At 42.2% G+C, this 25305-nt stretch overlaps 1 protein-coding gene across 4 annotated transcripts in view; it reads left to right on the plus strand.

Annotated features, from left to right (window-relative positions):
* SLIT3 (slit guidance ligand 3) overlaps window positions 1-25305 on the plus strand; it is a 1039834-nt gene that overhangs the window by 798604 nt on the left and 215925 nt on the right. For all 4 annotated transcript variants that reach the window (XM_078653381.1, XM_078653382.1, XM_078653384.1 and 1 more), the window contains 3 exons: window positions 2588-2729; window positions 13269-13340; window positions 19030-19101. In XM_078653381.1, coding sequence (XP_078509507.1) covers window positions 2588-2729; window positions 13269-13340; window positions 19030-19101 — 286 coding nt within the window. The remainder of the gene's footprint in view (window positions 1-2587; window positions 2730-13268; window positions 13341-19029; window positions 19102-25305) is intronic.

Here is a 25305-nt window from a genome sequence, read left to right on the forward strand (position 1 = left end):
AGCCCATCATATATACACCAATCCACAGTATGTATATGATGAGCACAGTGTTTTGACACTTCACGGCATTACCAAAAGCGCTCGCGTCCTAATGTTAGCATCAAGAGCAGCAGAGAACTGGGAAGGAGAAAAGCAGAAAGTTGAGGGAAAGCACCCTAGAGAGGGCCTTTTCCAAAATTAATTATTTGGGAAGTAAAACTGTGTTTGGAAAAAGTGGAAAATAGTTCCAGGCTAAAATGTATCAATTAATTAAAGATCTAAAAATAAGCCCTTTAAATTTGAACTGTAGCGCTTCACCATTTTTTCTGTTCTACACACATTCCTGTGTTTAATATTTTAATCAGTCGCTGATACAGTGGCTAGTGCACTTATTTTTTTTTATTTGCTCCTAATCTATCTACTGGCTACGGGGGCTTTATATATTTTTTGAGGGTATTGATCTTATATTTTGTTGTCAAATCCCTATTTTTTGGCAACATTATACAGAATTGCTAATACTGGTTATGAACATTTACGTAACCTTTATAAAGTGGCTGGGACTTATTCCCACATTTAGTATTTTGTGATTGCACATAATCCTCCAATTTCCGGGGAAAATGTTACATGAGGAGTAAAATCCACAGACGCACAGAGCGCATCGCATCCCAAGTTCTTATCAAGATTTATCACTTACACAATAAATTGAGTACTAAATACCAAACACTAAATCAAGTCCTAAGTGCAGTGCAATGGTTTTGGATCATTGATTTATTATACAATTCAGTATAAATTCTGAAAATAGATTTTACTTTAGCTATAGTAATATTCATGACTAGGGCAGGATCACTGCCCTATTTAATCACTATGGGCCCGATTCACAAAGGCAATCTGACACAAAAGTCTAACTTGACGACTTTTGGTATTCACAGAGGTCATTTATGAGTCATATCTTTACGTAAGTAGTCAAGCCGGAATCTCCGCACCTGGGCCGTACTCTCTGCACTCGTGCCGTACTCTCCGGCTCCAGCCGTACTCTCTGGCTCCATCCGTACTCTCTGGCTCAGGCCGGATGAAGTGTAATCAATGGCTGGAATACAATTTTTGACAAAAAGTAACATTAGGAACATGTGATAAATGGTAAAGTGGGTCAAGAAAATCAGTTTGGGCAGGGAAAATGGTGCGGCCAGACACTATATCATATCCCAGAAAAGTTTGTTCCTTTGCATCATGGTACATGTAGTTTATGATTTGCGCTCCCGTCAGTGTTGAGCAGTCCATTATTTGCGCTCCCCTCAGTGTTGTCTGTAGTGTGACACTACAGGTAACACTGAGGGGGCGCAAATATGGACTGCCTGTACCATGATGCGAAGGAGCAAACTCTCCTGAGATATGATGTAGTGGGCCCTATGTTTTTTGGTTGTCATTTAATTTTCCACCATTGCTTGCTCTTTGAAGCTGTGTGGAGACATAATTATTAGAGCTTGTGTTTGATTAGAGATGTTCTGTTTTCATCTCTTGCTTAGTGCATACCTGATTTATGCCTTTGGTACAGAAATGAAAATTAACATCTCCTTGAATGTAATAGTTCCTTGTAAAGTATTGTAGCTATGGCTTCATAAAGCTGATTTTGTTCTTAAGGTAGAGGGACGAGTAGCCATTTTGTAAAACGTTGTAGGTTTGTATGTTTGGTATTTAACCCGTTTACCGTGGCGGGTGCGGAAGTTCGATGCAGTGGGCGGGGCTGTGTCGGCCGTTCGCAGCACCCGGAAGGTAGCCGGCCGACGTGAGCACGGAATGGGATAAGAGTGACCTTGTTTGTGTAAATGGTGTGGTAGTCCAGTCACGTTAACAAGAAACAAGTATGAAAAAGGAATAAAGTTTCCTGTAAGAGAATTACTTTTTGAAAATATAATTTTTTTAATGTGTTGAAAACAATATCTGAAAACGTTCTGGCATCAAGGATCTTTGTTCAAAGGCTTCCCATCCGACAAATCAGTTTTCAATAGGATGAACGACCTACATCCTGAATTGCCCAAAAGTCCAACATAAAACATGAGGTTCAGGAAACTTTTAAGAAATATACTCTTGCATTTGACTTCAGCTGAATCCAGTAAAGAACAGAGGTTGCAACGGGAAAACAGCGGATATAGTTACTTGTCCCATCTAATTAGACTATACCTTCTTTTTCCAACCATTAAGCTGGATTTCTATTCATGCCAGCGCTCCGAAGTAACCAAAAGGTGTCATGCAATGGTTTATAACACTCCTTAATGAATAACAAATGATTAAACACCATTTTCTTAGTTTCTTTTCTATTTCTTAGTTGTGTTTTGGCCCCTCCTACACTCTGGCTATAATAGGCAACCATTCTGGAAATAAGCCAACTGTACAGTGGACTGTGGTGGGTTTTCCCTGTTGGAGAGTATCTCTTGGGTATGGGAGTGATAGGGCAGAGACAAACCCAACCAACCAATCAGAGATACTGTCTTGTCTGATAATCTCCTACCCCTAGCGACCTGCATGCTTCTCATTCTGGATAAATATATATCTGATCACAACTGTGTGCCTGCCTTTTTTGTGTTAACCATTTTCTTCTTCACTTTCACAGGAAGTCACACAGATGCTCAGCTCTGCAATGCCAACGCAGTCAGCTGTCCTCCTTCCTGTGCCTGCAGCAACAACATTGTGGACTGTCGAGGGAAAGGCCTGACTGACATTCCTGCCAATCTACCAGAAGGGATTGTGGAGATGTAAGTGAAGATTCTGTTGCACGCGTCCTCCAGGGGGCGTAGACAATCTCTTGTCATCCATGGCATCTCTACAGATGCAGTATATGCTTCTCAGTCAGAACCTGCAACCAGTTAAGTTTACACAGCTCGAAGTAAGCAAATTATAAGTATGTTAATTCAGCCAAGTGTAATATACTGGAAAAGATCACTCTGAAGTACACCCAGCACAGCAACTCTACAGTTCTATTTAATTTCTGGGAGCACTGGTTTTGCTCTCAATGGAGTATGAAATATAATATAAGGGAATTCTGTAGTGTCAAGTTGTAGCTTAAACCAAGAAAATGCTCCAAACCACAATTACACTGGAAATAGCGGTGGTACAAACTTGAGGCCCTAAAGTGCTCAAATTGTGACACTTTATGCCATCATGATGTGCTAACATTCATGTGGCACATGTAGCTCACAATGTTGCTTGTATAAGCACTTCAGCATTGACTCACGGTTAAGCTAATGTATTCATTAGCCAATCAAGATCAATGCAGAAACCACACCGTGTGGGTGAAGTGTACACCATTGGATGTAACACACATTTTAAGAAAGTACTCTTAATAGTAAGAGTATTTTAGCAGTTGTGTTGATGGAATAACGGCTTCACCTTGCCAGGGTTTGTTGGGAGACTGAGGAGTTGGTTGATTGGTTGTCCAGCCTTTTCTCCTTGATGAAAGACGTCATGCCCATTGTTAGTTAACATTCACCCTTATGGAAGCCGAAAACAATAGAAACCAGAAGCCAACCGATCCTTTATCAAGAAGTGCTTCATGGGAGAGAACATTCTGATAATGGTAGAGACATTCTTTACACACGTATATTTAAGTACCATTACTATAAGAAGTGATTTCTAAAGGCAACAGGCACAGAGAGGGAGTCCCATAGGCATGCACAATTATTGATTCTAGGCGCCAATCCATGATTCATGGTTTTTAGAATACTTCAATCACACGCAACAATGAAACGCCCATTGAAAGCCACAGAAGGTCACATTTGATGCAGTAAACTAGAAATATTTGCACTCCTACAGTGATGGGGAGGGGGCATACTGTTCACATTATCCACGGCAATTCAAAAATTGAACTTTTCCAGGTGGTTGGCAAGCTTATGCAAGAAAGAATGCCTTTCACCACTTGTGCCCTGAACTGGTCCAGAGGGAAGCAGTGGGGTGCTTTTCAGAAATCCAGCCATATTCTAAATGAGGCTTCACACGGTCACTCTGCGGCCTCCATCATTTTATATAAAAACCAAAATGTGTGACATGTTACTATTGGGAGTGAATTTCCCTGTAAATGGAATGACATTCCAGGAAAATGTATGGTTTGTGTGGTTTTAGTGTTTGTGGCTTCATGCCTACCAGTAGTGGTGAAGAGGAATGCTGCCCCTTGAAGCAAAATAAGTTATCCGAATTGAGCAAAACAAAAGAATCTGCAAATACCTCATCAATAGCAATCCAATATAGATAGTATAATGCACCATTGTAGAATACATTCTAAATTCAGCAGTCAATCATATTTCATCGAGGATCCTCAAACATTATAACTCTTTTAAAATTTTGCACAAATGAGTGACATCTGCCTTGAATTTCTCTCTAATGTTAAAAACAATTGCAGAAAATGCCCTTCCCAGTGACTCGGATTATCCATGGTCATTGCAAGAAAAACCAGTTACACGGCCAATATAGTGAAGAAGGCACGGCGCAGACTTCATAATTTTGAGCAAAATAATGCTGCCTATTTTGTTTAATGGAAGTTCCCATTTTAATATATAACATCAATGCAAGAATGGATCTATTATATATTACAGTGATATGAAACTATCATTTTTTTTCAATGTTTTAGATAGTGGAAACAAGCAAACGTTTTGTCACCTCGTAGTTTTCATTATTCTAATAGTAAATTTATATATTGTAAATAATTATTTTTTAAATAATAGTAATTTAACATCGTTTCATGTAAAACTCAATTAAAATAACACAATACCAGTAATCTGAAACTCACAGGTTACTGTCAATCCAACAGTAGATTCCATACTGTTCAACTTCAGCCATGTCCACTTCAACATGGTTGCATAGTTTTCATTGTAGCTTAAATGCTATTGACCATATAGACTTCTTTCAACTTAAGTGTCGTTATGCTGCTATGTTTTTCCACAGTTTTCCTTAGATAGCTTCTAGGATACCTCCTATTGTATATATTGCGCCTCGCCCACTGAAAGTTTATAATTGATTTGTGGTTGTGTCGTGGAGGTAGGCACTATTTGTTTACATGCATGTGGTTTACTCAGTAAAGGATACAAATTCCATAGCTGTCTCTGAAAATTGGGCTACTGTATTGTGGAATTGCCCTTGGAATAACAGATACATAAAAAATAAATTCAAGGTTAGTTGAATATATCTTGTATTCTACAAGGACCTACTGCTTATATGCTCTGCTTGCTCAAATCAAACATAATTATAACACATTTTACATATATTAAAAAATAATAATAGTTGTTGCAATCATAAGGTACAGTGAGGTGCAGCAAATATTACCTACATTTTGGGAAGCTTGTTCAGTGTGATGGGTATGGTGAGTGTTTAAAGCGATAAAGGTTGGTAGCAGTTCACAGGCAGAATCTTAGAAAGGAAAGGCAATTAAGATGTTCTATGCAGAGTAAACATGCTCGAGACTTAAATGTGTTTAAGAAGAAAGTTCCAGCCTCAGCATTTTCCACAATCAGTATGTTGCGCATTAGTGAGGAGCTCATAAGCGCCATATAATATGCAATTTCAATTCACAGAGGCAAAACAGGTTGCAAGAAGAGTGGGGAGCCAATCAAAATGCTTAAGTGGAATGTTGTTGATCAAAGCAGAGCTGATGTAGAAATGCTTCAAAAACAATTTGATGTCCACATGCAATCATGGAGAATATGGAACCTGATATGAGGTCACATTTAGTGCTTCTGAGAGAAGCAATATTAGCAGGTTTTCAAACAACCTGCTTCCTTTTGTAGTGAATTATCAGAGATGCTATATATATATATAGTACATAGAGCACAAGAAAGATAAGACACAAATGGAGATTTAATTGAGTATTTGTGTTAGATGGGAACGTTTGAGGGACGAGTCTGTGAAGTGTGATTTCTTAAACTGGAGTGGACATTGATGCTTGAAATTTACCAATCTGGGCACCAAGCATAAACCAATGACACTTGGGATTTGTACTCGGGCTTAAGAATGTTTCCTTTGATTTATGTCAAATATAACTAGTACAACTTGTAATTAATATCCTGACGGCAGGGGATTTTAATATAAAGGAACGAGTCACTATCAGAGTGCAGAAAATTCACATCAATTCATAGCCGGATAGGAAAACACATGTTAAAGCATTGCTGGCGATTAGTAGGGCACATGGACATACATTAAATCTTAAAGGACAGATATGCATTGGTGCACTAAGCAGACGTTTTGCAGGTGAGTATGGAAAGGAATACATCCAGCACAGAAAGCCTTTATAAACACATAAATGCCAGTGAAAGTGGCTCTGAAAGTACTATATTCAGCGGTAAGTGCTGTGAGCCATGCTGAGGTCACAATTTAATATTATAGAATAAATGGCCTGATCTTTTTAGAAAGGAAAGAGCGATCAAAATTGCATGCAGTGGGAATAAGGACACGTACTCGCTAAGCTTCTTAGAGAAATGTGATATAAGGAATGCGAATTTGAACAAAAACTTTGCCTTGATTTCTATTTAGACAGTTTTTTCCTCCATAAAGGGCCATTTGTTTTCTTGTGGTGATGAATGTGCTAATATTGCAAGCAGTACATTTACAAAAAAATATATTTTGAGATGGGATGTTTAAAGTGCTACTACCCTGTTTTTAAAAAGCATTGTGCACATAGGCAACAAATTCTCTCCCCATTATTGAAGTTTAGCGTCTTAAACGTGTGGATGTTGTAAACCCTATCCATAGTCTATGCCACAATTTGATCAATTCTAATAAGATATAGTGCACCCTGAGCCATATTCCCAGCAAACGTCGATAATCTGACAATGATCAATCATAGCTTTGGAACACAAATGTCGTAGAAGGGTGCCCTTACCTCTCTGTGATACCCTCTCCTACCGGTTAGTGAAACAAATAGTCTATTTTAATGAAGGGAGAGCCTCCTGGAAAAGGATTATTCTTGCAAGCGGCTTAACACACTGCCAGCAGCAAGTATCTGTTAGTTTTAACCGGATTTACATGTTTGTGTTCCTCATGCAAATCCATTCCATGCACCGGTATTCCCTTCTGCCAATATCAAACTGGTGTAGGTACCTGTCGAACACAGGGGAAAATAAAATCCATCATTGGATAAGATTTCTGTGCTCCAGTCTTGGATGATGATTGTGCTGAGCACCCGTGGCCGAGGGACCTTAAACCCTACAGCAAGTGCAGGTTCTTGAGTGTACCCCCTTCAACTCAAATGAGGAGGCCGTGGACACCACCACCACCACCTGCACTGTGCAGAGACTTTTGCGCGGCAGTTCAGGATACCACCAAATGGTAATATTCTTGCACGCAAAAGCACTGGTTGCTCTATATGTGCTTCCAGTGATCAGGGCAGAGAGCGATCACTTGGCGGGAGGTATTTAATATATAGTGAGGATCTATATCTCTTTAAAAGGGCACAGCCATCCTCTTTTTAGCCCTGTTTCTGTGACAGACAGCAATTATCAGTACTGATGCTTCACTTTTGTCTTTCCACAGGAGCGATTTGTCGATGATGCTGTTAGGCTTGACACACTATTACACATTAGCATCCGAGATGTTGTTTGAAACACGAAAATTGCTTGCAAACGGTTCCCATTAGTGAGCAGATCTACACATGCTTTTTTCTCCCAGCGGTGGGTAAGGGATAGCTATGGCTCAGATTAATATGGCTGTCACTCCTGGGCAGAATTAGGCATTACTCTTTAAGAAAAATCGTGGCATTCTTTCCCTACAGAGGATATGGCGGCATCCCATTTTTCAGTTCTCCCCTCCTTTGTGCTCTTCTCACCGGGGGTTAAAAGAGAATGGGTACCAGGTGAGGAGTGATGGGAGGTTGAGATTGATTACAATGGCATTTCAAGTGCTTAATCAATGTTCAAAAACAGTTATTACCTTTGAAAGGCCAGCATTACTGCTGTTCCGTTATCGTTTTAGCCTGGTTGTGTTCTCCAGTCATCAAAAGCAGACACTTTCACCTACTGCAGGGTCTTTTATGAATGGCTGGGCACTATCCTACGAGAGCTGGAGTCATTGGTGCAGAGCACTGCTTCTTAGCGCGTCTGGAAAATGGTGGCAAAATAACTGCAAGTGGCTACAGATTAGAAACAAAAAATGTCTTTGCTGCATTCTGTAGAAGAGCTTGGCCAAGACATGAGACAGGCTGACAGTGACTTATTGTTTCTCTTTTGGAATCCATTCCCGGGAAATCATTCAAATATTCACTTCCATTATTATACGTGAACCCTTCAGGGTCCCTTTTAACAGGCTTACAAGTATTAACTTCATTAAAATTCCACCAAAAAATGGCTTTAAAAAGAATGACCAATGACAGATCTCGATTCAGGACATAACGTTCTAGGTACGTTGTTCAGATAGAGGGGACGGTGTGTCCATGTGGGCAAGAGGTGGTATTAGCACATGAATAAAATATTCAGCGATGAAAGAATAGAGATGCATCGCTTTGCATTTCCTTTAATGATCAACGGAGATGGGCATGCAGAACTAATTGGATGCCAGTGCACGTATAAAGTTCAAAAGAATGTGCAGTAAAATGTATCAGCAGAGCACAAAGATGCATCACTTTTAAGAGTCAAATGTTATTTACAATTCGAAAACAGTTTGCCGTTTCTTTGAGTTGCCTGGCCAGTCGCCGTCCCAGCTCCTTGCCTGCGCATTGCATCTTTCCTCAACCCAACCACGTAGCTGGTTTCTCCATAATTGTGAAAAGCAGGAATGCTTGGTTTTTATTCAGACAGGGAAGTAATTGTTGCCCTTTTTGGGAAGCGAGGTACTGATAGGAATGTAATATCAAAAGCCATATAAGAATATTTTTGTGGACTGGAGAATATATGTATATTAAATTAGTGTTGGAACAACTTTATGAAATTTGAAGGTTTACTGTTGCCTTCTTTTTGTAACAATAGGTATAGTTGCTTTTGGTATAGTCGAGCCCATACAACGGTGCCCCCTTGCTCTTTTCATGTGAAAATCCTGCTTCTGGCCCAGCAATCCTACCTAGCATGGCTATTAGTTGGTGCATCATTAAGTGTGTGATGCAGGAAGCACGCCTTTCCGGTGAACACGCTCTTGTTCTGGGCGTGTGACGTGATTGATATTTGTCACTCCAACCATAGCTTTTATCTGTAGGGTCACATCATGGCACTGAACTACTTCTAAGCATATTGAGGCCAAAAGAATTTGCACGCCAACTTCAAAGAACATTATGAACTGGATGTCCCTTATTACCTCTTAGAACAGCTCTGATGGTACAGCTAAACCTGAAAGCAGGCATCAAGACCAGAAATCGTTCTTTAGCTGTGTCCAAGAAGAATAAATAAGTGATGCTTTGTCCTCCACTGCATTAGAGGTAGGGGACCGACTTTTGCATTTAAGAAACACTAGTGAGTAGATGTTGAAATGGGTGCCTCGACCGCCCCTCACCAGAAACAATTAAAAGTTGACACATGTATTGTCCTCAGACTTTGCATAGTGAAAAGGCTGCTGCTGGTCAAAAGGGAGATTTGCACAGAGAACAGGAAGACACATAATGATCAGGAAGGAACAAGAGTAACCACCACCGAGCACTCACCGGGAGTAATGCATCAAATTCCACCAAAAACACTAGATATGAGACAAATGACGAGAGAGGTGCTGAAGTGAAGCACCCTCTACAACATACTGTCTATAAAGAAAGATCCAATGTCATAAAAATATTTAGTGAGGTCTGAGTAAAGGCAGATGTGCCTGAGCTCTTGAAAAATACAGCAGAGTTGAGGAATTGTAAGCATAGATGTTGTAGACAAGGGTTTATGTGATAGACTGACCACACCTAAGTATGATTGAGCCAGCGCATGGGTAGATCTGATGACAACAGGGCCAATACATTTCTAACCATATTTTTATGGTGTGACATACATAAAACAAAATAAATAAATAAATGCAGTTAGCATTTTGCTCACTCTACCAAAAATTCAAAAATGGCGATGATTCTACCTGTGGCCCAACTACAATACATGTCAATGGTTTGTTCCGCTACCACTCAGACTTTAATTGTACTTTACTGCAATGCCTTGTTGATTGCTTTGATCTCAATAAACATGTTTAAAAAAATATATATGTCTTTGGGTCCGGTGCAGCTCATTTTAAACCTACCTCGAAGTCGACTAGCAATATTGAATATGGTGCATGCGTAAAACTGAAGGACGCTGTGTGTTTTCGGGTTAAAAAACGTACGTTTTGCAACTGTAAAAGGCATTTTTTTTTGCATCTAATTACTGTTTTTCTGAACACATCACTTCGCTGAAAAAGAAAGCAATTAGAAATGCTCGGAATGATTTTGGAATATGGATTGCAATTTTCTTCTAATTACAGAGATAAACTGCTTTGTCCATATGCATGGCAACCTAATTGTATATTTCATTAATCTTGCAGAACGTTTTCTCTGCAGAAAGGATGTGTGCATCAGTATATCAACAAAAACATATCATCGTGTATGCAATGTAATTACTAAACAATTTCAATGTTTTGATGAGAACAAAAAGTGAGGGAAAAACAAAACTGTGCGCAGTGGAAGAAGAATAGTCACCATGTCATGTTACCCTTAGTATAGAATATACAATATGTGGCATTAGCTATGCTAATGTACTATTTTTTATATTAATAAAAGCGTGGGAGGGTGGTTCTTAACTTTCAGCAATTGATAAAAATGCACTTTATACAAAGGTTTCTTAAGAATAACAGGAACATCACTAACCCCCTGTTTAAAATTGTGCCCGATTGCAATCTATATTTGCCCAACATAGAAGGCAAAATGTGCTTTTATAACGCACTGTTTTGTGTACTTTAAAAATAAAATTGGGGTCATTCCATCTTAGTAGCGGATGTCCATTCCTTGATGTACAAAGGGGCTCCCCCAAAGCCGTGCACACATAAGCCCATGTCCCCAGTCCAGTCTGCAATGAAAGAGAAAAGAGCAATGCTCTGTACTAGTGCAGCGAGGCCAGAATTCATTGTTTGCTCACCGCGCTGGCATACCTACCAACTTACAAAATCACTTCACCTTGTGAGGAAGGGATGGGTCCTGGTGCATAGAGCTATTTAAGTGGCACTCTACCCCTCACCAAGCCCCCCCGTCTCCCCCAAAAAAACAAATAAAGGGTCACAGAGGCTGTCGCCAATATCCTGGGTGTTTTCACCCCTTTTAATTGACATCGGCTGCTTACAGCCTCCGAAAACGAGCTGCCACCGTGTGATTTTGGCTCCTCATCGGGTGACCCTGTGAAGGGAACCGCAATCGTGTAACACACAGTGGCACCGTGTGAGTTGGCAGGTATGCGGTTGTCCTCAGTGCCTTGTAATTTCTCCCACTTTCCTTCAGGTACCACTGTGCTGCAGAGGCATCATCTCTTTGTGATATGCTCTGAGGTCGTCCTTGGCAGGGCTGTAACATATTCTTTTTAATCTGGATTCCCCCGAGGAACATCCTCTTCAGCCACACCTTCATTTTCCTGTTGGCTAAGGGAGTAACCAAATGACCTCAAGCTCACCTCCATTATTCTTGGTGCTGGCCTGTCTGATTCCTTTATCTGCCATGGTGCTGCTCCAGTGGATTCGGTCGCTGCCTCTTTTCCATGATTATGCATGGTGCTACCCCTAGTCCTTCCTTAGACACCTTTAATCCTAGAAGTTCCATGGTGATGTAGTCATGGTCAGTGCCCCACCTCTAATATTTAGTGTATTGTACACTGAATGCATTGACTGTGCTGTGCTTTGTTTTCAGTCCTTGGCACTCCATGGTTTGGACCCTAGTGACCCCCCCCCCCCCCCCTCATTACCTGACGTGCCACATAAGTCTCTGCCACCAACCTGGTTCAACAAAGTGCCCTGGAAGCTGTAGCAATGCTTTTTAAGTAGAAGGACATTGACAGGCTGATTGCATCATGGGTTTACTTGGGCCTCTTTTGTGCTTTTCCACTAAAGTAAATAACAGCATTTACTGAGATTCATTCTGAGACTTGTGATGTTTCTAAGAGGTATATCTCCATGAGGAATACCAAACCTCATGTTGCCCTTTTCTCCAATGATGTTTTACCTTCCCATTCTGAATTCATGATGCTTAAAAGAGGGTTACGCCAGTGGATCAGTTTTACCACACATTCTACCTCTTTCCAAGCTGCTGAACTCAGAATCAGGATATTTTTCCAGGCTTGAATTCTTCTAGGTAAAAACCCTGGGGAAATATTGTGGTAAAACGGGGATGAATTAAAAATGATTGCACCATTAAAAATACACATTGGTGCATGACCCAACTTATGTTTGGGGGTATACCACACGACATGTCCCCTTCTGCCCTCCAAATCTAAATTCAGACCTGTAGACATCAACAGACATATGGAGAGTTTTTCTACACCTGCACATCGGCACTTCCTGCAAATTGTGATTAGCCACCCGAGTGCATAGTTCAGGAACTAGGGATATTTTATTTATTGTTGGGAATTGTCCACCATTCGCCTCTTGCTACATTCTCTCTTATTCATAAGAATTAGAATTGCTGCTGGCTCGTGGGTGCCGACGAATGTATGACGGAATTTCACGCATGCCGTAGGAACTACGTCATTTTAACCGGCTTCATTCTAAAGTAGTTTTCCCCCACTTTCCATAAGCCAGTGGACTCTGTGCATAAAGACTCTCAAAGGATAGCAGCTCAGGCTCCACAGGGCTGTAGGTTTAGCTTCTCCATCCATTTAAAATGGGGCCATCTGGTGTACGTGCATCAGCGTCTTACTTCGCCTCAAATAATTCCATATATTCTGCGTTTGTTGACGTTATTATTATGTCAGAGGTAGGCTGCGCCAGAATGCAATAACTCTTTTGCACATAAAGCTTTGATATTTATGAAATTGCTCTCTTAATGTTACTGCACAGACTGCCTAATTCTGAGCATAATGCTTTTTCCAGAACACCACTGTCCTCTGCAAGCTATATCATATAATGTGCCCTATCTGGGGCGACTCAGAAGGCAAGTTCATTGCCTCCTCTGCACCGAGTATTTCCCAGAAGCGCAATTCAATGCAAAATTATTTTCCCTTGTGCTCCTTGGTAATGCTATGATTCATCACTTCGATGAAGTGTAATTTGCCTGCTAGACAGACATTTGTTCCGCTGTAATGTGTTCCCAGCAAGAAAGCAGGTCCCAAACCTGCAAGACCTGTTTAGAAATGGCTGCCCCTGCTGTCATTGTTGGTGATGGTTCTATTCTGGTTATTTGCTTTCAGCCGCTTGGAACAGAACTCTATCAAAAGCATCCCGGCAGGAGCCTTCTCCCAGTACAAGAAGCTGAAAAGGATGTAAGTATTGACAGGCAGTGAAACCTTCTGTGGCTTTGGTTGTGGTTTTTGTGAGAGAGAGTTGGGAAAGCATGCAAAGTTGGCTATGTGACCTCTTGCACATATTTCTACAATTGTGATTCAGGGGCGCTTGAAATCTTTATTTTTCCCCTACACCAAATCTTATCCTTCCTATGTGCTTCTTCAGGAAGCATCAACAGTGTTCTAGCATGCTTGCAACCCTGTATCATAGGTCGTCTGTGGCAGAAAGGAGGGATGCAGTGACCTCCAATGGTGTGATGCAGGGACAGATAAACAGCTTCTTCAGCTGCAAAGTAAAACACATTTCAGAGTACTAAATCAAGGCCCTCAACCAAGCTTAAAGCCACCTTGCCACCTATACAGCCCCTTCCTTCCTGTTATGTGCTTTCTACCTTTCTATGGCCCCTTCAGAGCAGCCAGGTATTGTGAACATGTTCCGTACATCTTACGCACCACTGATCAAGGAGGCGGAGGGATGCCGAGTGATGCCAGAGTACTATAGTATGTACCAGATCAAGACTCAGAACAAGAATTTTGCTGGCACAAGAGTGATTTGGCCAGCATGAAGTGGGTTTGTCTGATCCCTGAAGCAGTGGTGGCCAGGAGCAGGCAAGGGGGCGGGCAGGCCACACCTAATTACTTGCACACTCACCCATCTATATGCATGCTCACTTACAAGCATACATTTACAAGCAAGCACACATACACCCACCATTCACAGGCACATACACATGCACACGCTCATTCACAGCGCATACGCACTAATACACATATTTTCTCTCACACACACACACACACACACACACACTAAAAGACAAACTTACCAGGCTGAAGCGGTGATTTAGGGAGGTGGGAGGGAAGCCACCGATGGTCTTGGAGGATAGGGACTGCTTTTTACAGACCTTATTATGGGTCAGTCGCTAAGAGGAGGCGGCGGTCCCTTAGTCATCACAGGGTGGGATGGGGTCAGTGAGACTGATGACCCTTCCCCACTCTGTGATGAAGTGTCACTGACTGACACTCGGCCCTGGGCAGTTCAAGGCATAAAACTGTAGCGCTCAGGTCTGAGTCTATCTGTGACACGCACCCTCGTCATGAGGAGGAGGACTTCAAGACACTGTTCAGGGCCGATAAGATCACACCCACAGGACTGTGAAATCCTCATCCTGGCAAAGTTCAGCTGAGGCAGTCAGGTGCCTGCGCATTTAGACCATTTAAAGTTCCTGGCTGCCAGACCTGAACATAAATAGTGTTAGTCAGGCTGACCTTTGCACAGCATGACAGACACTCTTTATGTCTGCAAAAGATGCGGAGGTAAGGCCCCTCCACTCTGAAGGACCGAAGGAAGGTGCAGTGGGTGATGAAGGTTGAGGGGTAGCATGCCTGGTTGAGGGGCAGCACCTGCCTGCACCATTAGAGCAAACTTTAATTAGCGCCACTGTTCTCAGACTGCCAGGACGATTCATAGCCCATACAAAGCCCATGGTAACATCAAACTGCACTGTGTTGAACCACATACAATAAAACAAATTCTGCGGGTCAAATGTAGAAAGGTGGAATTCTCACAGTACAGGGATAGATTGTACTGCAAATGCAGCTTTATTTTCCACAGCTCTGTATTCCAGACAGTGGTGACCTGGCGTAGCACTGTACTCTGGCACCAGTCAGCAGATGTTAAAACTTCTCTTTTAAGGCTCTTCTTTAGGGCTTAAATTAGAGCTTGCAGGATGCATACACATCAATGCTTTGTCAATATGGCGGGTGGCACATTGGTTGCTTTTTTGGCAAATGTCCCATATCCGCCTTGCTCTAAATCGTGCCGTCAGTGCTTTTTCATGTACTGTTTGATTGTTGTTATGTTCCTCCAATGGAGAAAAATATATTTGATTGTTTAATTTTTCGATGTTATTTACGATTTTGTTTTGTGGTTTTACTTTCCCAGTGACGATTGGTAGTTGCCTCTATGCAGTCACTGTAGCAAATACCGCTTTCGCCAGATGCCCAAAACAAATAACTTGACAGAGTGTATTGATTTAGGAGTAGTGACAAGAAGGAATAGTCGTAGGGTCGACACCACGCTAACAATCCCTAGTTTTCCTTTTACAAGTCATTGTTTTCATTTTTTTACTTCAATTGCTTCTGTCAAAACACCAAGCCTGCAGATCAAGGATTGCAATAATTTGTTAAACAGAATTCTCGTCCTGCTAAAGTGTTGCCCTGGCAACGTGAGCTGATCTAGTAACATAAGCGAACAAAGATGCCTTATGAAAGTTCATCAACGAAAGTTAGGTAATACACATATTCTGCACGGCACACTACCATGCTTACCTCCACCAGAAAACCACCTATCAGAAATCAGATTCAAAACAATAAATGGAATATTACATCAAAACCTATGTAAAAATGGCTAACGATAAAATAAACACTTTTACATAGGCAAATCTGAGGATTTGAGGTCCACCCCAGCGAGAAATGTTCAAAAGTTAAAGAATCAACAACATTTTGCGTCCTGGTTTAGGAAACCATTGCTTAATTTGTGCTAGTGTTTGGAAGTGGTGTGCAAGGCACTCATTCGTGAGGACCAGTACTTATTTTCCAGTCATTATGCGATGACCAATAGCTATAGAAAGCGAGAGAGGCATAACAGGGAGGAATCAGGAAGGGAACGATAGGAAAACAGGGAGAAAGCAGGGATTCAAAAGAACCTGAATGAGTGAGGTAAAGGGACAGGAATTCTAGAGCTGTTGAAGACAGAGGTATGAGGTGAATCAAAATCGGGCAGTCGTGGTTATCGGCAACACCAACATTTGGCAGCGCAGCAGCAAGCTGCCAAGAAAAACATGAATTTCTATAGAAGTAGTTATCCAAAGCTGTATAAAAGAAGAAACACTGACAGCATTTCCACTGCTGTGCCCATAGTTTCATCTGGAAGCAGGCGCTGATGGTTTACTGCTGTGTATCACCTGGTTGCAGGACACACCTATGACATTCGAGGCAATGGACAGCGACATCTATTGCTGGATTCCACCCGGTTTCAGCATCCCTGGCTTCACATGGATTCCCACACCAAGGAGCTCGCTGTTTACTTTGTCTCTGTGTCCTTCTGGGGTCTGCATTGCAGTCCAGTCAGCTGTACAATTCCACCAGTCTAGCCGCATTAGTGCCACAGGGAGGTGATTCCATTCACAAAGAGAATGGACATGATGACATTTGCACAATAAAGCACCTCTCCTGCCTGCAGCCTCCTGGCTCCAGTGCTTTTATAAGGCTTACCCGTTTTAATAGAGATGTGACTAAGGCTCTGCTCATCATTAATTAAGAATCTTGTTAGGGAGCCTGTCACATTTAGGAGCAGTTTCTAAGCACTCTTTATTCCCAGTAGACAAGTGAATGCATCACTTGATCAATAATCGGCTTTTTCTCCATGAGCCTATTTTATGACTGTATTTGCCATTCTGCCGCAAAGCTAGAAGGGCTGTGGTCATCTGTGCATATACAGGGGACCCCGAAGACTGAACGAGAAGCCTGTCCTAGCAAAAGAGAGAGCTGAGGTTGGTGCAGAGTAAGAGAAAAGTCCTGGCCCCTGACAGCCCTATTTGTAGCAGCAACATCAGAGCAGGATTAAGAGGCGCAGCACCTGGTTCTGAGCCTGACCCACCATGCAACTGAGATCCCAGGGCGAACGTCAGCACTACACCTGTGCAAATTCATGCACAAAAAAGGAAGTTTCGAAGGCCCTGCCTGCCTAGAAACCAAGAGTGTATCAGACCAGCACTACCACATTTGCTGATGTTGGTATGTTTGCTGTTGCACAGCTGTGCACGTTTCTTCTCCTTGTTGAGCTTGGATTTCGCTGGGTAATGTTCAGTCTTTGTTGAGGATCGGTGTACCTGTTACTCATGTTGATCAAAGTTTGGGTTCAATCAGATAGAAAAGGTTTGGAGATATGTACTTTGTGTGAAACACTTTCACATCATGATTTGATGCATTGCCTGCACAATATACAGTGCAGTTATAATGGAATGTTGTGCATTTTGTAGTGAAAATTCAGGAAAAATGATTTACGGTGTCAAATAAAACACTACGAAAACATGAATCTATTCACTGAAAATAAATGCACTTATTTATCGTGTAAACTTAGCAGATGTTACAATTAAGTTAATTGAGAAAAATGTTGAATACTAGTAGTGAATACATTCAGTATTTATATTGTGCATTTAGGTGTGGATAAGCAGGTGCTTAAGCATCCCCAGCCTTGTAGGATACCAGAAATGACTCTTATTGAAGAAATTAATTTGAGCTGGAGCAAGCATTGTGACCAACTGTGGAATGCAATATGTGAAATCGGGCCTCTGGTTCTAGTCCCAGCAGTGTAGCTACCAAAGCTCGTCTATTATATTCCATGTTGCCATCAGTAGCTCACTTTTCAGCAACATCATGGCCGGCACCATGTGCCTTTGGGATGAGTTTAAATAGTGTAAATACACAAAGGTCCACCTTCCTTAGCTTTTTGAGGCCTTCTAGTTGTTTTGGAATCTCCACTTCTCTCCTACTCAAGGTTCTGATGTTTTGTATATTAATATATATCTATGTGAAGCTCACTGCACACCAGCGGCTGGTGCCACACTATATCATCTCCATATATAAATGAGGTCCAACCTGTGAATATTTAAAAATGTGCCTCTTGCCCACTGGTTTGCTAGTCTCTGCATCACTAGGGTCTGAGAAACTCAAATCCTTTAAGGTTTACGCGGACAGGTGGGTATGTTTTTTAGTTTTGAATAAGACCAAATGACTGAAACAATTCCTTGTAGATTTTTTTTCACTGAATGTTGCTATGAGCAATTACAAATGGCACCTTCGGCCATATTACTGGAAGTGTTATTGGTTGCTATGTGCATGTGCTACTCATACCGTAGTATTGCATAGGGACTGCAGATACTTGCGTGAGAATTCAGATCAAGCAAGCACGCATTTTGTACCGGTGTGATCACAAGGGGCATTCCTTCATTTGCATGCAGGCGTAACCCCATGCATAGGAGGAAACACTTTGCTTCTGCACCTATATTGTATTATTGATGCACATGAAGAGATAGAGAGACTGTCAGAAGGCATAATGATTGTGCACCACATAGAAGTGTCACACAGTCCATGTCCCCCCCTCTTTCCCGCTGCATATTAGAAGGGGGTGGAGGCTGATGGACACCCCAGACATCCCTCTGCAGGCAGGTGCAGTCACTCATTGCTCCACCTATAGGAGGGTCTCTGACATTCTTTAAAATACAGGCTGGGTTTCCACCCATTGCAGACCGGTGGCTTCAAATAGCCAGTCCACCTTTCTCTAATGTGTTATATTCCTAGTGGAGGCATGAGTTAATGTCTGCAATAGGAACAGCACATGCAGTGTAATAGAATGTACTGTCCCAGTTTGCGCCTGGACACGCACCAAGTTAAAACTGTGCCATGGGTTAGACAGGGCAGCGCATCCTATGTGTCATATGGGCCCTGGCCTCAATTCATCACTTCATTCCATCATTGAGAAGACAGTTCCAAACAATTTACTTCAATGGGGCTAATTTATTATTAAACCTGATTTGTTTAATGCTGGCGGTGGTGTCTAGATTGTCCAGTTTACCAATATTTGTCTTCTTTTATTCCCAAACTATAGAGATATAAGCAAGAACCAGGTGTCTGAAATTGCCCCAGATGCATTCCAGGGTCTAAAATCTCTTACCTCACTGTAAGTAAAGAATATGCATTGCAGTGTTTAATAAGACCGATTGTCTTTCTTCCACCTCCCCTTCTTTCAGTCCATCCATCCACGTACCCACTGAATCCATCCACCCATCTATGTATCATTTCTTTCCTTCACTTAGTATACGTACTTCTTCACTTCTATTCTATTTATTGTCCCATCGTCCTCCATGACTTATTTTCTGCCCTCCCTTCATTCCTTTCTAGCTTTCTGGACCTCCGTTCCTCTTTCTTTTAGTCACCTAAACCTCTTCTCTGTTTCCTTTCTTGTGACCCTCACAAGACTCTCCATCTCTCTGAGAACATCCTGCCATCTCTAGCTTTATGTGGCCATTGTCTCCTGCTTCCATTGTTCTCTCCTGCCCCCACTCATTCATTACTCAGGCTCCTCAGTGTTTTATCCAAACCGACTTCCCTCCATCTTTTATCGTATTTCAATTAGACTTGCTTTCCCCCTTCCAATATTTATTTTCCTTTTTTATTCTTATATGTTTTTGAATATCTGCTTATATTTCACTCCTTCATTCGTGTTATCCTTCATTAGCCCCCTTACCTCTTTCATCCTCTCATCTCTCTTTCCATCTGTGCTTCTCTTTCACATCCTGTGTTCTCACTTTCAATACATTTTTCTCTGCTGCCTTTGTTTCTTCTTTCTCTTTCCAGTTTTTCATCCATAAGTCCTGAAACATAAAATTCTCGTGGATAATGTTGGAGTCTTCAGTAGCCCTTACAAATGTTGACATTTAAGAAATCATGTCTGTGTTTTTAGTGAACTAAAAAGGCAGACCTTGAACGATGCGCCCTTCCCCAAACCCATGCCACGGATTCAGTGACCCTTGGTGCATACAACGAACTCTTCTTATTCACAACAGGAACGGTTTACGTATATAATGAGATCTGCTGTGTGTTTCTCCTTATATCTAAGCAGAAAAACTGTCTTTCTTCCAATGTAGTGTTTGCTACTACAACACGGCTAATCACAATAAATGCACTATTGGCCTACGAGAGATGTAAATGTAAATGTAAATGTAGTGTATTTTGTAAAGCGCACAGCTGCCCCAACGGGGCGTCCCGGCGCTGTATAACGCTGTGGAACCCTTCCTGGCTCTCCCTGTGAGATGCCTCTCCAGGGAACCCCCAAGGTGAAGCCAGGTATCCCAGTGTTGTAGGGGCCGTTGTGGAGATTAAGCAAACTATTGCCCAGAGTTGCAGCGTGGGACCCATGATTAGAGTAGGCACCTCTCACAACGTGAGCATAATTTCCTGCAAATTAAAATCACTGTGTATACATTAAAAAAAAAGCACACTGTATTTGGAGAATCAGAAAGGGGGCGTAGACTCTGGGACATCCCCATCTAAAGACGTAAAATACTCGTGCATCCTTCCGAATGGCCCGTGAAGGAAGCGTGCTGGAGGACTACTACCCCTACTCTTATTTACAGACATTCATTTTGCTTTTACAGGGAAAGTAAACACTGGCTGGTGTCGGGGAAGTCCATTTTGAAATTGAGATTCCCTTTAGGAAAATAATGAGTCTTATAAAACATAACACAGTGAAAATGTGTGAATTCTTGGAGTCAGATGTTCAAGAATGCACTGCAAGATGAGCCTGCTAATTAAAACATCCGAACTGGTCTGCTTTCCAAGAGAAATAGCTAGCCATCGCCCATTTGAACTCCAGTTTCTGATCCACGGCTCTATTTCTGCTCAATTTGTAAGCTTTGTGTTTCTCATTTTGTGTGTGGTGGTTTGCCAGGCCACAGGACAGCTTTGCAACTTTCTTCGCTCCATCCTTGGCACCTCTCCCGCTGTGGCCAACCAGAGTACATAGTGCCAAACGCTGTGCTCTTTTAATAATGTGCGATCACGTCTCCTGGGAGAAAAAATGGATTCAGCCCAACTTGTTTTCAGAGAAGCCAAGGAGCCTCCATTAGACAGTAATGGCGCACAGTTACTCAGCCCCGCGCGGAGCGGCATTTAAAGAGCCCATCTAGCCTAGTTGTTAATGGACTTGTGTCCCTGAGCCAGTCCACTGTAACAGCCAGCCCATTACTGCCAGGCTGTGCTGAAAACAGTTTTACTGGTTCAATAACAGACTTTCTAGTTTGAGACCAAAGTGACTTTAAATGTGTTCCATCCTCATGGAAGAGGAGTCCATTTCCAAGTCCTCGAGCACAGACCTCCTCATGGCGTCAAGCATCTTTACGATCTGCTCTTGTTTTGATCAGATTTTCCACGTCTGTGTCCAGCCTCGTTAAAGGGCTACACTCAGATACTCCCCATACCGGACCCAGAATGTAGGAGATGTGGCAACAGAACATGTTCCAATCACTTCTCTTGTGACAAATTCTTTTATACGCCTACTTTCTTTAAAAGCGTGATCCCGTCATCTGAATTCATGCAGAGATGTTCCATTCCCAAAGAAATACCCTCAGCATGTCCTTGAGCCATTCCCAGTCACACCCTTGAATACGCCAAAGGTCAGACTCCGCCCTTGGGGAGGAACAGAACACCATCCTCTGACTTCCACGCCCAGCAAGTGACACGCTATTCTTTTAGGGTAAAGATGATAGCTGCAGCTAGTACCAGCTATAAAACAAATATGAAACTTTTGCTAAAGAACTGAAAAATAACAATAATTAAAGCTTGATAGAGGAGTAGATGTTTAAAAAGACAGTGCATGAAGGAGGCTTCAGGGGAATAAAACAGAGCCCCACATTTCCCGCAGTGAGGAGCGCTTGGCAACCTTGTGCTTTGGGGACCCTCTGAGCCACCTGGGATCTTCTCCATGAAAGTCTGTCTCTGTCAGACGGGGGATCTCCACATACTTTACAAGGTCTCCCTCAGGTTTTGTTACCTCACTGGGAGGCTTTTTTGCTGAGTTCTAAACTGCTCCCCCAAACTCCCCACACCGTGATATTTTTCAAGACTGTGCTTTGGTAGATTACTGTTACCTTGACTAAGCGCTTAGAATCTTCTGTAGTATAATCTAACCTCCAGTAGTCAGTGCGTAGCCTTTCCTCTTTTTCAGACTTCAGTCCTTCCTCTGGTGAAGATGTGCTACTTGCGCTATGCAACCTGGTGCGGCCCAAATTAGTGCTTCTATGCACATTTGTAACTTGAAGCCTCTTACTGTTTTTTGCAGTTGGTATTGATTGGGCCTCAGAAGTGGAAGCACAGTGATAGTGCATGCACAGTTGTAAACATTCAGCCTATCTCCTAGGTTGTGTAAAGGTGATAAGCGGGTGCCACAGGAGCAGCATTCTTCAGAGATGTTATTAGTAATGTACTCCTACGATACATTTCATTGTTGTACTTACCTGTTTGTTCCCTTAGCCATAGCCAAACGAGAGATCACCTCTCAAAACATGAACATAATCTCTGCAAATGCAATCCACTTTGTATACATTAAATAACACAATGGACCATGAAGGAAGCGTGCTGGGAATCCTGCTACCCCTACTGTTATTTACAGATCTTCATTTTGCTTTAATGGAAAAAGAAAGACTTGCCGGTGTTAGAGAAGATTGGCTTGATCTTGGGAGTACCCCTTACCGATCCCAAGTAGCCCTTCTCCTAGTGGTCTGTCAGTTTTCAAAGAATGGTAATATCGAAAACTGTAAACTATGGGTCAGTCTGTGGTCTGTGTCTATAATTATGCTTGTTTTTCTTCTCTGGGCCAGACCCACTTTAAGTGGGTGTGATAATGATCCAGTCTGCTGTTTTCCTTTTTCCAGCAAACCCCTATAGTTACTGGGAATTGTCTCTGATTTAGTTTGCATCAGTGAGAGAACGGTGCGCTTCCCTGCATCAGCCCATTCACACTTTGGTTGCTGTACGGTGCTGGTGTCTCAAGATAGTTCCATGAATGAAAAGCAGGCTCATGGAACAGTATGTGCTCCGAGCTGGAGTAGCAATCAGGGTCTTCCCTGTAGAAGGGCAAAGCTCTATTGCGGAGACCCAGTGATAGTATGTAAGCAAAAGGAAATCACTTGTTAAGTGTAGGATGTAATTAGGGAAACCTCTAGTTAAGTGAAGGAATTATTGGCCAGAGGACGTACAGTCCTGCAGTGGGACTACCCACCTGAAAGCCTGCTTTATAAATTCCAGCCTTTAGGTAGCTAAGTATCTCAATTTTTCTTCAAACCTAGTGCTGGAAGATCCATCAGCGGCAATGATTTGTTCCAGAATGGCGTGCTACTCGCCAGAAAAGCGATTCAACACCCATCAGGGGTAACAAGTGCTATATGAACGCAAACCTTTCTTCCCCTTTCATCCCTCCGCTATCCTTCTCACTCCAAATAACTGAATAAATATCCACCACTGAAATTACTTCATATTTCACCATGTTAATTCACCACTAAACCTTTATGGGCTTCCAAAATGGCGTGCGTCAACAAGTGCTATATAAATACAAAACTTTTTCCTCCTCTATCCTTTTCCGCTATCATTCCAAATCCAAATAACTGACTAACCTATCCACCACTTAAAATGTACTTGCATGTTTCACTATACTAATTCAACACTAATCCTCTATGGGTCCTGGAGTAGCGTGCTACTCGCCGAAAAAGCGCTTTGACGCCTCGTCAGGGGTAGTAAGCGCTATATAATTGCAATTACAATACAATACAATTACAATACAAATGAAAGTTTTTATCTGTTGCATGACCTGAGTGGAATAGGTTGGTGTTCTTCCTCCAATCCCCAGCTCGGGGTTTTCAGCGTATAGAAAACAACAGATCTCTTCCAATCTAAATGGTGTCTCCTTGAGAATAGCAAAGCGTTTGTTGTTTTTGAAACTAAACATTCCATCCACCTAAAGAAGATAGATGGGGCACTGAGGTAAACTCTTCCCTGTAACCAGGGGTGTAGCTTGGTCAGTAAGATTGGGGTGGTGTGAGCTTTAGATTTCCAAACAATCCCGCTGGCATATAATGTTAAATTACATTATAGGAGAAGCAGGGTGGTGGAGAGGGGCCTACGGGACAGTAGAAAGGGAGAGGAATGCGGATTAATAGGAGTACTAACTGAGAGAAGCACAATATTTTGTTAATAAATTGAAACATTTTAGGCTCCCAAAACAGAGATGAGAGAGTGTGTGTGTATTTTGTCAGTGTGTGCAAGAAAAAGTCCCAGGTGAAATCCGACAGACACCTCACCATACCGATTGAAGTACCTGTACCCAACTATTCATCAGAAAATGCATTTATTAGGGGGTGTAACACCCCAAACACCCTGCCTGAAGCTACGCCCCTGTATGTAAATGCATGCAGAGATTGTTCTCAGCAAACAAGTGGAGGGCCTCGGTCCCCGGACCGACATTTGGTGTCACTCCCAAACAGGACACACCTAACCCAGGGCTTTCATATCTCCACCGGTGGCCGGGAGTCATCGAGAATAACAGCATGTAGCCCCCCACCTACCCCCATTCCCCAACACTCAATAAGCAAGTTTGGGAAATATCTTTTGACGTCCAGCAAGATATGAACATTGCTTCTCATTTCGAACACAACGCCCATTCTTTAGACACAAACTCTGGAAATAATCCAAAATGGCGTACGCGGAGAATGCCCCGGTGTTGAACCTTCAACACTGAGGGAGGGCCCAAACCTATACAATGTTGCTGATTCCAGAACCAGGAAAAACAGTCTCCTGGGTACGTGTGGTCCCAGATGTCCAGTGTGAAAATGGCTGCCTGTATGTGCCGCATGTTACAAAGATCCATCAAAGATAGCATAACGCGGCTGTGCAGCATAATGAGCAGTGCTAAAATAGGATGTGTGTGCTGAACCACCGCACGCTGTTAAAGAACTTATCCATGAGTTTATGAAACATCTGTCTTCAATAGCATCAGGCTGGCTGAGATTAGCATCACTCTCACTGCCCTGAATGTTCAAGAGGCTAGGCTCCATCAGGAAGCTATTGACTTTTTCTGCACATTTGCTTCGACTCAGTGAATGGTCAGGAGACCTACTCCAGACAGTCTGGAAGCTCTTTATGTGATGTGACAGACCAGGGTGAGATACAGCTCACTTGCCTTAGAGGCCATTTCACGGCCGCCGCAGACTGCAATGGCGAAATGAATTTTTACATTTATGATTATTAGCATTGCAGAAACTGAAAAGGTGATAACATAAAGTATGCTCTATTTTTTCTGGGACAGGGTAAGAGGCCATTGTATTTTTATGAA

This window comes from Lissotriton helveticus, chromosome 7 (genome assembly GCF_964261635.1).
Source record: "Lissotriton helveticus chromosome 7, aLisHel1.1, whole genome shotgun sequence".
NCBI classification, from domain to species: Eukaryota; Metazoa; Chordata; class Amphibia; order Caudata; family Salamandridae; genus Lissotriton; species Lissotriton helveticus.